The sequence below is a fragment of the Corvus moneduloides genome, chromosome 1 (assembly GCF_009650955.1).
Source record: "Corvus moneduloides isolate bCorMon1 chromosome 1, bCorMon1.pri, whole genome shotgun sequence".
Lineage (NCBI taxonomy): Eukaryota > Metazoa > Chordata > Aves > Passeriformes > Corvidae > Corvus > Corvus moneduloides.
The window spans coordinates 144,656,311-144,671,118 of NC_045476.1; the positions used below are offsets into that span (position 1 = coordinate 144,656,311).

Below are 14,808 nucleotides of genomic sequence, written 5' to 3' on the forward strand. Positions count from 1 at the left end.
ACATTGTTAGCACTTCAAAATTTCCAGGGAAAGGAAAGGATCTTGATAACAGGCTTTTTTTTTTTTTTTTTTAAACAGTGCTGCATTATACAGATTCAAGCTGTGTAAATACACTGCCATACAAAAAATGTTCTAAATCTTTCAGTAGAGTGATGTGCCTCAAGGGCAAAAACATGTTGGAGAAAGCCAAAGTGACATGGGACTCACACCACACAAAAACACAACCAAAGAAGGTACGTATGGGGTCATCATCTACCCAGATAAGGTTTATCTATACTGGCAATTTCGTATGAAGACAGCTAGTATGATTCTAATAATGCAGACCTCACTGGAATTGGGCAGACAAAACACCTTTATAATATGGGAGCTGGTTCTTCATAATAACATGATTTCAATGTTGATTTGCTTCTTATTGTGGAGGGAGCCTGCCTTCCTTAAAAGTAAACTCCCTCGTTGTTCTAATATACCTTGGTTCAACTGTAATTAATCATAATTAATTGACAGGATTAGAGAATCACATTTATCAGGAGGTTAGTTGCTGTGCTCCAGCCCAAAAGAGCTCCCAGGGAAGAAATATCCATGCAGCTTGTCGCTCAGGAAGAACTTGCAGTGGATATTAAATGCTGGAGTTTGAATTGTGACATGATCTTTGTCAAGTGAAACAGCATTTTATATCCAAGCAGTTATGCAAGATCATAAACCAATGCTGCCAGTTTTTCTTTCAGTGTCTCAGTGCAACACTGCTTCACAATTTGCTCTGAAGGAGGGAGCCCAGCAGTGCCTCTGAGCAGCACATACCTGCACGATTTCCAGCATCTCTGACTTACTGATGTAGCCGTTCCCGTCGAGGTCGTACATACTGAATGCCCACTTCAGCTTTTGCTCCAGTTTTCCTCTTGACGTTACACTCAAGGCTATGATGAATTCTCTGAAATCTATTGTTCCATCTCCATTGGCGTCAAAAGTGCGGAATACATGTTCTGCAAACTTAGAAGCGTCCCCGTAAGGGAAAAAGTTTCCATATATTTTTTTAAACTCCTCCATAGATAAATGTCCACTTGGACAGTCTCTCAAGAAGCCTTTGTACCACTCCTGGATCTCATGTTCTGTAAAGTCTGTACTTTCTAGCAAATCTTGCATGACTTCAGGGCGTAGTTTGCTGTTTTGCTTTCCCATATTGGAATTAAAATATTACCTGCAGAGCAAAACCAAACACATATGAATTATTATTAATTATTGATACTGATTAGCTTGGAGGGTGTAGAACAACAGTATGCTGCATTATGAGTTTTCTGATGATAGTTCACTCTTGGGAATCAACTGAAACCTTGGACAATATCCAGTACTACATGTATACTCTTAAAAAATTAATAAACCTTATCTACATGTTGATTACATTGTCTTTTGACAGTCTGGAGACCTGTAATTACATTGAATTTATTGCCATCCTATTTTCCCCCTGAAATCACGAGGTAAGCAATGGATGTTGCAAGGCGCAGCTGACCAGTAGCTGTGTGTTGCAGCACACCCTCCATCCCTGTCACCCCACTGTCCTGACGACCTGGCCTAATGAGAAACAATTTTTGTACCTCTGGTGGAAACCAGACTGGTACAAAGGCCTGTGTTCCCTTGGTCTTGTTCCAAAATGGGATCAAGGTGCAACTGCAGTGTACACTGAAACCAGTAGCTCCAAAGCCCTTCTACACACATCTTTTTAACCAGAAAGCAAACCAGAAATTGCCTCTTTTGTTTGGCATTGACCAATTCCTATTTTACTTCAAAATGAAGATAAAATCTGAAGAGATTTTATCAACGGTGGATTCCCCCACCTCAAACTATTACTGTGTTTTTAATCTTCCTTGCAGCCAAAAACTGGATCTATTACTAAGTAATAATAATCTGGGTGGTCATAGCTCTTTGAAAAAACCTCTTTAAAAAAAAAAGAAAGAAGAAAGGAAAAAAAAAGTACCTAGACAATGAAATTGGAAATTCATTTCTCTTAAATTAACCATTAAGAAGTATTACTGGATAAAGTCTCTATTAAATCACCTTCATTATATTTCATTTAAGGCAAGTTGCTACATATCACATTGTGCAGCAGATTTACTAATGAATGATGCCTTTGGGTTTTAAGTTTTGGAGCCTGAGTGCCTTGGCTCCACAAAGCAACATCAGTTTTACTGGAAGCTTAACATTATACTGATTTGTGGGAAGCCCTTCTCTATTGACAGAAACCTGCCTGAGAACTTGTCATGCAAATGACAGTCACAACTAAGATGTGATGTATGGATAAGTACAGTCGAATTGCAAAATAATTTAAACATGACTCACACTGTTGTCAGAATGGAGTCTCTGGCCCAGAGATAGATTTAGTAACAATGACTGGAATGGCTAATGAGCATTCAGTAAAATGTCCTTTCTTAAACAAGATACTACTTTTAAAAAATGAAGAATAATACAGTATTGATACATGACAGAAGCAACTACTGAGAAATGTACCACCATTCGAAGCTAATCTACCATCTCTTCTATTTGGCACTGGGAAGAAGAAATTGAGGCTCCCCTAGGCTGATGCTATTATTTTTTCTTGTGGGAAGCTCCCCTTCTCCCCAAGGAATTTGAGCTCCCCAAGGCATCTAGAGGACTGATTCCTTAATTCCCTGTGTTCTTGGATCAGAATGACCAAAAAGCTGTATTTCTCAAGTGTAAAAACTATGGGATCCATCCTAGATTCATCCGCGTCTCCAGGATCCACTGATGGCTGTTTGCTAACTACATGTCCTGTCTAAACATGTTGCCTACACAGTTCATGGAGAACAGGCTCCCCCGTTCACAGACAGGAGGCTGGGAAGGGTAAAGAATCCTGCCCCGTGGGGGCCTATCCACCTCCTGACCCTTTCAGGGGCTTGGTTGACTATGTTGACCAAACAATTTATTTTCCTCCAAAGTGTCTCCAAAACACTTGAAAAGTGGAAAATGCCACCTCAAAGGTAATTTTTTCTACTGCCTTTTGTATTTTCACCCTGATCAAAACATGCTGTACAGTTTTTAAGTAATCCAAGCTCTTAATGCCCTGAAAACAGCAAAAAAGTCCCTGTTTCATAGGCCTGGTCCAACAGCTGCCGAGGCAGCTGAACGTTGTGTTGCCTTCCACGGGTGTTGGACAGGGCCCTAAATAAACAACCTGGGAATTAGCTGAGCGAATGGATTACATTAGGGCAGCCAGAGGGCTTTATGTCAGGCAAAACAACACAATCAGGGTCTGCCAGTGGGATGGAAGAGCAACTGGACAGCGGAAGTGGCCAGGCTCAGTTTATAGTGGCACTAGCTTAACACAAAACCCCCAGTAAAATCCCCAGAGTAGGTAGCAGCTGCCCACATCCCTGGCCAGCAGCTCTTCGACCCTGCCAGAGGCAGCACACTTTCCAGACCACAGAGTAGGGAGGGAAGATTGCTGACTAAGGTGCAAACCAGCTGTGGTAGGAATGAGCTAGAATTAGCCATATAATCCCCTCCTGCTTTTTAATAATTCAAACATTTGAAAATTGAAAACTCAGCTTGCACATTTCTAGTCCAATGTCTTCTGAAAAATGAAATAGTGAGGTAAGATGCAGGCAGTGCCCTTCAATACAGCCAATAAGACCGCATTTCACTCTAAGAAATAATGCCTTCATAGCTGCACAATGTTGTAGGTATCACATATTTTCACCAAGTACTAAAAAACACAGAAGAGTAGAGTGCACTGCCTTGCAGAATATCACAACCAGAAAAATCTGTGTTCTCCAGGCAGAAAGGGAGAGTTAACCATCTGTGACTTACAAGGTTGAAATGCACAGCTGTTGTGATGCCAGGTGATGCAGTCAAAAACTAGTAGCATTATTTCTGAGTCCACTTGTGATGAACTTTTATCATGTTCTTTGCCCTCCAGATTTTTCCTTTTTAATAGGTGGTGTCCTAGGAACTGTAACAATGGGATTTATTGTGCCTGTTCTATCTATCAGCAACAGATCAAAATGCTTTTGCAGTGCAAGTACAGAAAGTACCATTGAAGACACTTGAAGATCCTTACAATCACTTCATAGACTGCTGCCTGACTCTTCACAAGAGATTAGATTATGGGCAGAGTGCAGTGAGCTAAGAGAATGTCAGCTAACAATGACAGCAATAAAGGCACAGAATAAAACAAAACTGAAACTGATTTTAGGTATTTTTTCACACTTTATCATTCCTGTAGGTCTTTCAAATTTCTAATAAATTATTAGAAGTTCAAAATACACAAGTAAATAGTGAACGGCAATCACAATGGCAAAGTAAAATATTGACAATACTGAGAAATGGATATTGTAGGTGTACAAAAGAAAGACAAATTAAGTGCTTAATGAATATGTTTAATTGCATTTCTACAATTTCTTCCTCTGATACAATGGTGTTAGATATATATGAATGACTTGCTATATAGAAAAACATATTAAAATATTAAGGTCTTAATTCTTAAGGCAATATTGTTTGGTAAAAGAATGTGATGTGTTTATGGCTTGAAAGGTTGATGCCATTTCAGCGAACAACTACAGAATATCAGGAAGTAAAGCGTCACTGCTGCACAGTTGCTATGGAAAGAATCCCTGTTCACTGATTATTGGAGGAAATATCACAGGCAATGCTCCTTAAATGAAATCAAAATTCCTTAAGATTCCTCTGTTCAGGTCCACGTGTGGAGTTTTTAAGATGAAGACAACAGAGTTGTTTGACAGACAACTGGCCTGTGACAATTCAGCATAAGCAGAAAGCGACACTGCACTGAGAGTGCAGCAGATGTGTTGTGTGCAGACAGGACAGCGCTGCTGTTACAGCCTTCTCCTCACACAGGGAGCTCTGACTGGGCAGAAGGGCACTGAACACCTGTGCTATCACGTCTCTTTGCCTGCAGCTTGCTGCTGCTCACACACAGTTGTTACCTCAATGTGAAACCTCAGAGTAAGGCAAACGCTGCCTGCTCAAGCAACAACCTTGCAGGAGCTGGAAAGCTGCAGCAACCAGCAGCACGCAGCCAACCCACTGCAACGAGAGCAAGGCAATGCAAACAAACATGCAATGCAAACATCTAAATGTATTTCCTTAAAAGAAATAAATGTTTTCTTTTTTCTGTTGAAGGTTTGTTATAATAACCAAGTTCTAACAACACATTTCTAACAGCGCTTTTACTCTCCAAACTTGACAACCATCATGTAAAGAAAACTCCATGCTTTTTTTTTTTTTTTTTGATTGAGCTCAGTCTGCCAAAGACAAAAAGACTTCTTAATTTTCATTTAGGCTTAAATCTGAGGGGAAGTTCAGTGCTGGGAAAAAGTATTATGAGAAAGGGGCATTTCAGTGCCAGTGAAGTCTTGCTCTAGAAATGAAAATTTTAGGCTATTGGGTGCTTTATAGCTAACAGGGTACAAATCACCTCAAAGGTCTAAAGAGTAAGTTTGAAAACAAGTCCTGCCTGATCTGTTTCCAGTGGGAACAGCAAGGTTAAACACACCACAGGCTTGGCTACGGACACCAGCTCTGTAAAAATGAAAGCAGAAAACTTTTCAGAAAGAAGCAATGAAACTTCCATTTTGTGATTTTTCTCTTCAGAAACTTCTGTTTCTTGGTTTCTAACACACAGTTTGACCTGTTTCCAATAAATAATCCACTTACGGTTGCAATGCTGTCTTTAATATTTCTAACACATAATTTGAGAATTTTCCCGAGACTAGCAATCGTGGGATTTCAATCCCTGCCAAGCAGCTGCACAAGCTCCTGATGACTGCTGGAATGAACTAAGGCTGAGCAGCACAACAGCATCACTCTGAGCCAGCTCTGCTACCTGACAGTGGTGAGAAAGCAGTGCTCCAGCATGAGTCAGTCCCCCGTGGCAATGCCACTCTGAGGTATGAGTGCGATTCTCCACTCACCGTCACTGCTGTGGTTTTTCCTCCTGTCAGATCATTACTGAAAACTTGGATGTGTGACAAGTGGACTCATATACACCACCTATCTCTCAAGCTGTCTGCACATCTGGAAATGGCAGGGATCTCACCTTCTTTCATGTCCTACCCATGAGCAGTCTTCTCTTGTCACTGCATACCAGCCTCCACAGCACAGCAGATAGGGCTTTGGCAAGCTAAATTCTTCTGCCATCACTTTCTGCCACCCCTACCAGTTCTTTCTCTGCCTGTCACTGCACAGCTGAGCTCTGTCACAAGCTCAGAGAAGAGATACTGCTCTGCCCTGGTTGACCAAACCTCGGGTTGACCAAACCTTGCAGTATGACATCCCCTTACCCTGCATATAAACAGAGGGATATCAAGGGGAGACTGCAGTGCATCTCAGAGCATGACACTTTGTCTGGGGATGTGTCCCCAGGGCTTCCAGACCAAAATTTTGTCCTGTTACCAAACTTCACCACATCAGAACTACTCTCTTCCTTCCCCTCTGCCAGCTGCTCTCACTGCTTGGTAAAGCTTGATACCAAATACCAGTTCACCACAATGTGTCAGTCTCTGCAATCTGTTGTTATTTGTGATCCAGTGTACACATGCTTCCAAATGCAGCTCTGGTTCACCTTTGGCCATGCCCTTACATAACGGGGGAAGTTATGTGCATTTAAAAAAGTCAAGGCTTGGTGAACACAATCTGGTATAAAAGCCAAGTTTCTTTCATAAGGTCAGTTACTCCTTTGGGCTGTAATACTGCTAACTGCTCCACGAGCTATGTAATGAGACAGTTCAAAGCAACAGCTATCTCAAATGATACATTCCCTTCCCATCTCTGTATGCTCTTCCCTGTGGCTGGGACACCAATGTTGCCATGGCCTCATCATGAATGCAAACCCAACAGTAAATGTGGGCAAAGCACTGTCTGTGATCTTGGAGCTCTCTGGTGAGACTTGGTGAGCAAGGCAGGGACGTGTTTGTTGATCTCTGATGTGCTCCAGCCCAGGAAACTCTGATCAATCCCTGAGCTCCCAATTCACAGCCTCAGAGCCACCTCCAGCACTGCTCTCCACTATTCCACTGGAAATTCCAGTGCCGGTGCAGGATCCTGCTGGTGGGACACAGTGAGTAGTTACAGCAGCAGCAGCAGCTGTGCTGAGAAGAATAACTTATCTGGTTTTAGTCTCCTACCATGAAGTGTAAGCGCTACCTGGTCAAGAGATTTTTTTTTTCATTTCCATTCCACAGAAAACAACCCCCCAGGCTCTTGGAAGAAGCCACTTTGCTTCCTTCTGGCCATTTCTAGCTTGTTTTCACACGTTCATTTGAGTAACCAGTGTGGAGATGCTTGCCAAGAAAGGCTTTTGCTTAATTTTTTTTTAACAGCATCTTGGAACATATTTTTGAAAGAAAACCAAATTTATTAAAAACCACCTAGGGACTTAGCAAAAAAAATAAATATATGCAGAACAAAATTTTGATCCTTGCCATCCTCCATTTATCTCTTTATACTAGCAAAGAGCAAAAACCAGATGAAATTCATGAGCAAGATTCATAAAAAAAATCTGACATTCTCTTATTAATATTCAGAAGGAACAGCAGTAAACAGATTTGTAGTGCAGTAAAACAAGTACCCAAATATGTCTGGCTAAAACTATAGCTGACATCGAAGAAGAGGAATGAAGACTAATGAAGAAATTAAGAGGAAAAAACCCAAGGAACAGGTGTAGATGGGATCATCATTCAGTATTTATGCTTTCTTTATCAACAGAAGGAAGACGGGTCATGTGCCATCCAGTTGCCCACTGATATTTCCAAACCTGTTCATCACAATACTCACTTATTTTGTATTAGGATCTTAGTTTGATTCCAGGATCCTGACATTTTCACTGCTCTACGTTCCTGTTTCGTTTAGTGTCACCTTCCTGTTTCTCTAGCCCCTTACTGGGGATCCTTCCACTACCAAAGGTGCTTCTAATTTCTCCTTTGACAGTATTTGTTCTGTGCCTTCCTGCTACTCCGGGAGGAATTCAAAACAAGAAATAAAAGCAAATCCTTTATAACTCTGTTTTGGTTGAGGCGGACGGTCCAAGCAGGAGCAGTTGCAGAGTTCACATGTTTCAAACTTGGAGGTGCTCAAGGATAACATCAAAAGCCCAGGCTCTTCTCCCTTCAGATTTGCCCTGGCAGAGAAATGCTACAGCTGCTCCACTTTGTCTTCTATTTCTCTTTACCATAATTCCTCTGTGCATTTTAGCAATGAGGGCTGGTGTGAGGGTGGAGGAGGGGGGTGCAGCAGAAAGGCAGTGCCCTGTCAATAAATGTTAGTACACTACTACTGCTGTCTTCAGCACCAGTGAGTTAACTATATAGCAGCCTAGTGCTTATCATGTTATTCTCAACAATGCCCACAGTCTCAGCTGGAGGTGTTTTGAGACCAATATGCAGTGTTTTAGTCTCAAGCAGTGAAAGGGTTGATGTTCACACCCCTCATCTTTGCATCGCCTTCAGCATCACTGGGGCTTCCTGAAAAGGTCTCTGTTTCCAAAGCATTTCCTGTAAGGTGGAGTGTAAAGTACAACAAGGATGACTAGGCATGAGCATTTCTAATATTGGGAGCTGGGGAAAAGAGCATTTGTTCAGTGTGTCACACTGTGCAGTGACTCCTCTCTCATTCATGGTTGGTCACTCCTTCCATCTTACAGCCCTGCATTTATGACTCAGAGCTTGTTTCTGAAGCTGCTCCTGACTGAAAGTTGGTGTACATCTATCCACCAGAGAGGAGCGTCTGTAATGGGCCACCTCCACCCATTAGATTGTGATTGCGTGGGGCAGTCAGGTCTGTCCTTAACCTCCTGGCAATCAGGTACTTGCTGCTGCTGCATCAACAGCCTGGCTATCACAGAGGGGAGATGGAGCTCTCTCACTTTATACAAAATCTCTGCTGCTTCAGACAAAGCACACCTAAGCAACTTTAGGAAGGTTGTCTGCTTAGTTAAGGTGTAACCTCAGGCAGAGTGGACAGGCAGTGAAGACACACGGAAAAGGGGGTGCTGGGGATATCATATAAAGCAATCCATGTTCCCAAATCCTACAGGGACCCTCCAAAGTGTAAGTCGGTGTAAATGCGGGCTCCCCTATGCACATGGTGGGTATCTAGCACTTCAATCTTTCTCAGTGTCCTGGGCTTTGTCTGGAATCCCTTTGGGAAGTGCTGCCACCCCCCTGGAGCAGTGCAAAAAATGATGCAGTAAGCATTGGACAGTCATTCCCCAGGGCCAGCAAAGGTTTCACCCACTCAGCATGGCTTGAAAATAATCTTTTCTTCCTTAATGAGAAATGAGAAAAAAAAGAGAAACCAGACAAAAGAGGAAGAACCCATACAGATTTGTTTATCCCTCCTCTTACACTCAGAAAAGGTCTTGTTATTTAATTTCATTTCTTCCTAATTCTTTTAGAACTCACAACAATAAAAACCATGCCAATATTCACATGTTTTTTGGTTCATAATCATTCATTTGTGAAGTTGAGAAACAACACTTTACCATATGCTGTGTAAGAAAAAACCACAACATTTTGTTCATTAACCCTGGGTAGAACCATCTAAGGTCTCTAAAATAACTAACTCTTTGTCTTGGCAGACTTCAGATGACTCTTTTGGGAATTAGATATATCTATTTATGTATTTGATTTTTTTAAACTCTATGGAAATAGTATTTTTGTAAAAGTATGTTTGCCTTTGCCTAATTTTGTATGGCAAAGGGCAAGAGACACTTTGCTAACAGTACATTAGAACATCCACCCTCAGGAGGCTGCCTTTCCAGATTTTACTGCATTCAGCTGTTTCACTAAGCACAGGACATCTGCAGTATTTATAAACATGGGTGTTAAGCCGACAGTAGGGGAGCTGGCAAAATCTCTCACCTTTTCCATCTGCAGGTGACTTTATCTTTCAACATTCTTTCAGACGGAGACCACATATCAAGATCCAAATGATGGGAATTTTCTGCAGTTACTATGTCTCCTATTAAGCAACTTGTGAGCCTAAAGTCTCTTTGGTTAACAATACCTTTCTGGGCCACATGTCCTAAAATGCTCAAGGTCCCACTTTTTCCAGGTGCCCAGCACCCACAATTAAACTCGGGCTTCTCAAACAAAACACGCCTCCCCTTTGGGCACCTGTGCAATAGGTGGTTTCTCAAAAAGCATCTGTATCCAGTAAACTGAGACCTACCAGAAAGTAGCATCACTGATTTTGGTACCTAACAAGGGCCTGAGTGCTTTAGGAAAGCCACCCTTCCTACACACCTGCGTCACTGCTGTTTGTCTTTATCCTGATTCTCACATGTCCAGCCACGTCAAACCCGGTTTATTCTCCTTTCTTGCATAGGGCTTCTCTCCTTCGTGCAGGGCACTCACCAGTAGTAACATAATCTTCCCCAGTGCACCTGAGCACACCAGTCATCAAACTCATCCAGCAGCAACTTCATCAGGTTTCTAATCTGTCCTACATCTTGTTTGGTCCTTTTATGTAATCTTATATGCAATACCTTGGTGGAGGATAGTGGAAACTAAAGCAGAAAGCTACTGTTGCACAAAGTAAGACTAGAAGCTGATGTGAATTCATGATATTGATTTTTTTATGTTTGTAAATAAATAGCATGTGACTCCAAAAGAGTGACATTTGTGCTTAGACTACCCTTAAAAAATTGTTAACAGATGGTCTCCTATCCTACAGCAGAGACTGGGTGTTGACAAAAAAAAAAGAAGAAATCATGATACTGGAAAAAATTGAGCCATTAGCTGGCAAACTAGATATTTTTAAAGATGTTCTTATGATAGGGAAACGAATGATTGTGGAAGCTCCTACCCAGAGAGTAACTGTGAGTTTTTGTTCCATATTGAAGAGAGCTATTGGAACTTTCTCCAGGAAAGTAGGCAGCTGGAGATTGGAGTGGGAGGTTCTGGCAGTCAGGACCAGAATTTTGCTAAGGAGAGGAAACAAGACACACTAAGATAATGTCACAGTTTACAAGTTCATGAATATGAAGGTCCATGCCAGGGATGATTTGTCCAGCACTTAGCACTCTCGAGTGTGCCTGAACAAAAGAGACCTAATGTAAGACAGATCAAGATGAATAAATGAATTTCGTGGGAGTTGTAGGAATTTTTAAAGCAGTCTTCAAAGATATTCCTAAACTGCAGATATTGTACTAATTTTCTCTTTGTGCATGTCTAATTTCTCAGAATTTTTACATCCTTGAACTTGCAAGATGATCCTTTACGTTACCGGCCCTGGACAAACAGCACAGGGTGAACATTTTTCCAGTAGAACCCATTTCCATTAGGTAACGCAGCTTAGCTGAAATCAAAATGTTTTGTCATATTCAAGAAAACAAATTCTGTAAAAATGTTATAATTTATAGTTTCAATTTAATTTTTTCCTTTTAACATGGCAAAAACATTTCAGTGTTACTTTGTATGTTTATTAATTTCATCTTGGCATGTACATTTGATTAATTTTAGAATTATTCTGGTTTGGTATTATTGAGAAAACAACTCAATGCCAATGAAGTGAAATAACTTGGTGTTTCCAGATAATTTTTAATATCCATCCCACTGGGAAATTTTGATGTTTTGTTCCAACAGGCAGTGAAAATAAATACAAATGTCAAAATTTCCTTTAGAATGGGAATTTCAGATTCTAACCAGCTCTAATCAACAACAAAGCCATCTGCTTTGTATTAATGACTTAGGGCAGTATTTAATGCTGCAAGACTGGGTGACATTCTACTGTTCAGCATTGCTCATGGAAGTCAATGACATATGGCAAGTTTCTAGCTTCTACTTGTCTAGAGGAGTTTGAGGCTAGCCACTTCTATTTTATTCCTCATGCTCTACTGCCAAGTTCATGGAATTCATCATTCAAATCCAAGATTTTTCTGTGAATATATGAGAAAACATCCTCCCAGTGACATATGGCACAGCCTACAGCTCCTGCATTTGAAAGCAACTCGTAATTCCCAAATTGCAGCACAGTAAGCTACTTCCATTTCACAAAGGTTTTTAATTGATAATTTAAATAGAATATTTGCTCCATGATAAACACCTATTTTTGAACATTAACAGCAAAATAAATACATCTTATTTCAAAAGTTAACTTCATCCAGGTAAGTCATAATATGAATTCTATTTGAGAGGATATGTTGACATGAAGGATCTTAGCAGAAATGAAAGAAAGGAATATTTTAATTTTGTTTTAAGACAATGTCTTCGCTGTTTTTTCCTAAGACCTCTTCTCTGTCTTCGCATACAATCTTCGTGCTGCAGATAAGGTACAGGAAAACCAGATAGTTGCCCCCAAACTGGTCCAGCAATAGTCAGCTTGTGAAGCTCAGCCATGAACCCCAGTTCAGGTGCTTTGCTGTGCCCCTTGAAAAGTTTCTGTGGACAAGGATGTGGTTACCATTGGTGATGATGCTATCTTCCCTTTTCCCTAACAATCTGATGATTGCTCAAGCCACCTTATGCTCCTTCTCCACACAGACAGCTGACCTGGGAGGGCTGCATCTGGGTATGTACAACAGGTGTTTAATGTGCAGATTCTGTTCCCTCTGAGCACCATTTGTGTACAAACCTGAAAAAACTTAGCTTGGATATAATCTATAAAGTTACTGGAAGAAGATTTTGATATGTATTCACTTTGAAAGTTAGAATGACATCCAGTCCTGACAGCCCGCCGTGAAAAACACAGACCCGTGTCTTACCCAACTGCTATTTCATGCATAACACAGTGTGCTGCCTGATTTTAGAAATTACTCAACAGGAATGAATTTGGGAGTTTGAACAACATGATAAAGGTCGGTAAGCAAACTCCCTTAAGAGGCATAGAAAAACATTTGACAAATTGAGTGCAAAAATAATTTGCTGTGCTTCTCTGTCTATCACACACACGTAAACAAATGCTTGTATAATCTTGATGTTCCTACTATTGCTTGTTATCAATAAACAAAACCCTAGCAGTTCTCAACATTAAGTGTAGGTAGTAGACACTCATAAAGACAATACTGGTTTACAAAGGAACCTTTGAAATCCCATGTATCATATAGTCATTATAGCGAGTGTCGTAAAAAATTGTTTGCATGGATTCAACAAAAATTTTTGACAAGTTTATAGCATTGCATAAATTGCAACAAGAAATACTGTATAAAACCCAGGACAAAATCTAGATGGAAAAATATGAATTATCAGATCAAAAACTTTTCTGCCATCACTGAAAATTTTTGGTAAATTCAACTAAGATGAACTCCTTCACAAAAGAAAGGGTTAACAGCACATCTTCCTTCACTACTAACATCCTCTGAGGGAGTAAACAAAGTCCATCAGATAACTGTCTTCAAACAAACGAACTGTTTTTTCTCATGTGAACAACAAACAATTTGTATTACTGTTGTAGAAAAGAAGAAGTGGCAGAACCAGAAAGCTTTTTTCCAAAGTTTAACCTTAGGAAAACCAGATTATATCCAACATGGAATAAAATGTCACTATTCACCACTTCCTAGTGACTGTAAATAAACAGAACAGCTGATCCTGTTACATTTTTAGGCCAGTTTACTTTTGCCTCTTTGCTGTTCTCAAGATGTCAGCTTCTCTGAGATTTCTTGTATGTGAGTTTTAATGCCTTTCCCCATTTTTCATTTTCTAGGACTTTTATTTATTGTGTTAGTATATAAAACTTTGTCCTTTCTTATATTTTATCTTTTTCCCTTACCTCTTACTTTTCACTACTATCCCTTAGCTCCCTAAAATAAACACAATCTCTTTTTTCCTATTATCTTTGAAAAAGTCTGTATCATATAATTTCTCTTAATTTTTTGCACATTTCCTATACGTGTCCATTCCCACTATTAGCATTTGTATTTTTGATGCCATGCACCATCAAAACAATATCCTAACAATGAAATATATCATGTCTGAAGCAGCAGGGTTTGGAAACCTTGGAAGAAGACCATCTATGGCTTAATCTCTGTGTCTCTCTCTAGTTAAATCATCCAAAAGAAATATGTAGCAAAGATGTATTTAGTATCTACTTATTAGAAAACTATTACCATTTCATCTACCATAATTTACCTTGCTGCTTTTGCATTAATGGTAGAGTAACAGTAGTGCTGTTTTTAAGAGCAATTTCTGAACTCTGAACAGCATCATCACCAATGTTCAATTAGAAATTCAGATTGTGGTGATCTGATTCCTTTTCCTGGGAAGCATTACTTTTCAGACATGGAAAGGAGCAGAAATGTATGTAAGTATGAGATGTTGACTCTAATGAGAATATTTTGCCTGTGGCTAATGAAAGATTTACCAGTTACCTGATGGCCAATATTTCAGATCCTTTCAGTGACATATGCTCTCACATAATCATAATCTCACCAATAGAGAGTTCTGTCTCTGACATTTGTTCCAGTTTCTTTTCCTGCTCTGTATGCCCTGTATGACCCATTCTTACTACAGTAATAACCTCCTGCATTCTCAGTATCATGCCTTATAAAAATAAAGGTCTTGTATTTTAAATGTCTCTCTATTCCTGCTTGCTATACGTAGCTTTTAAAATGTCCTTAAAATACCTTCAAGTGATTAATTCTCTCTTCCACATCACCTTCACCAATAATTTCTGTCCCTACCCACTCCTCAGACATTCCATGCTTCCTCTCACTTCATGCATCAAGTATTTCCTAATTCTCTCCTCTGCTACCAATGTTATGAAAACCAGTGAAGCTCCACTGCTTAGAAACAGGATGAACACTGAAGAATCAGCCCACTGTTTGTAAAGAGGCATATAAAATCA

The 14,808-nt window shown here is 40.1% G+C and overlaps 1 protein-coding gene across 1 annotated transcript in view; it reads right to left on the reverse strand.

The window, feature by feature from the left end:
- The window catches only part of NCALD (neurocalcin delta), a 62,293-nt gene that overhangs the window by 16,290 nt on the left and 31,195 nt on the right, over positions 1–14,808 (reverse strand). Inside the window, exon 2 of the mRNA XM_032130517.1 lies at positions 799–1,195. Within this exon, the coding sequence (XP_031986408.1) occupies positions 799–1,176 (378 nt within the window). The 5' untranslated portion in view covers positions 1,177–1,195. The remainder of the gene's footprint in view (positions 1–798; positions 1,196–14,808) is intronic.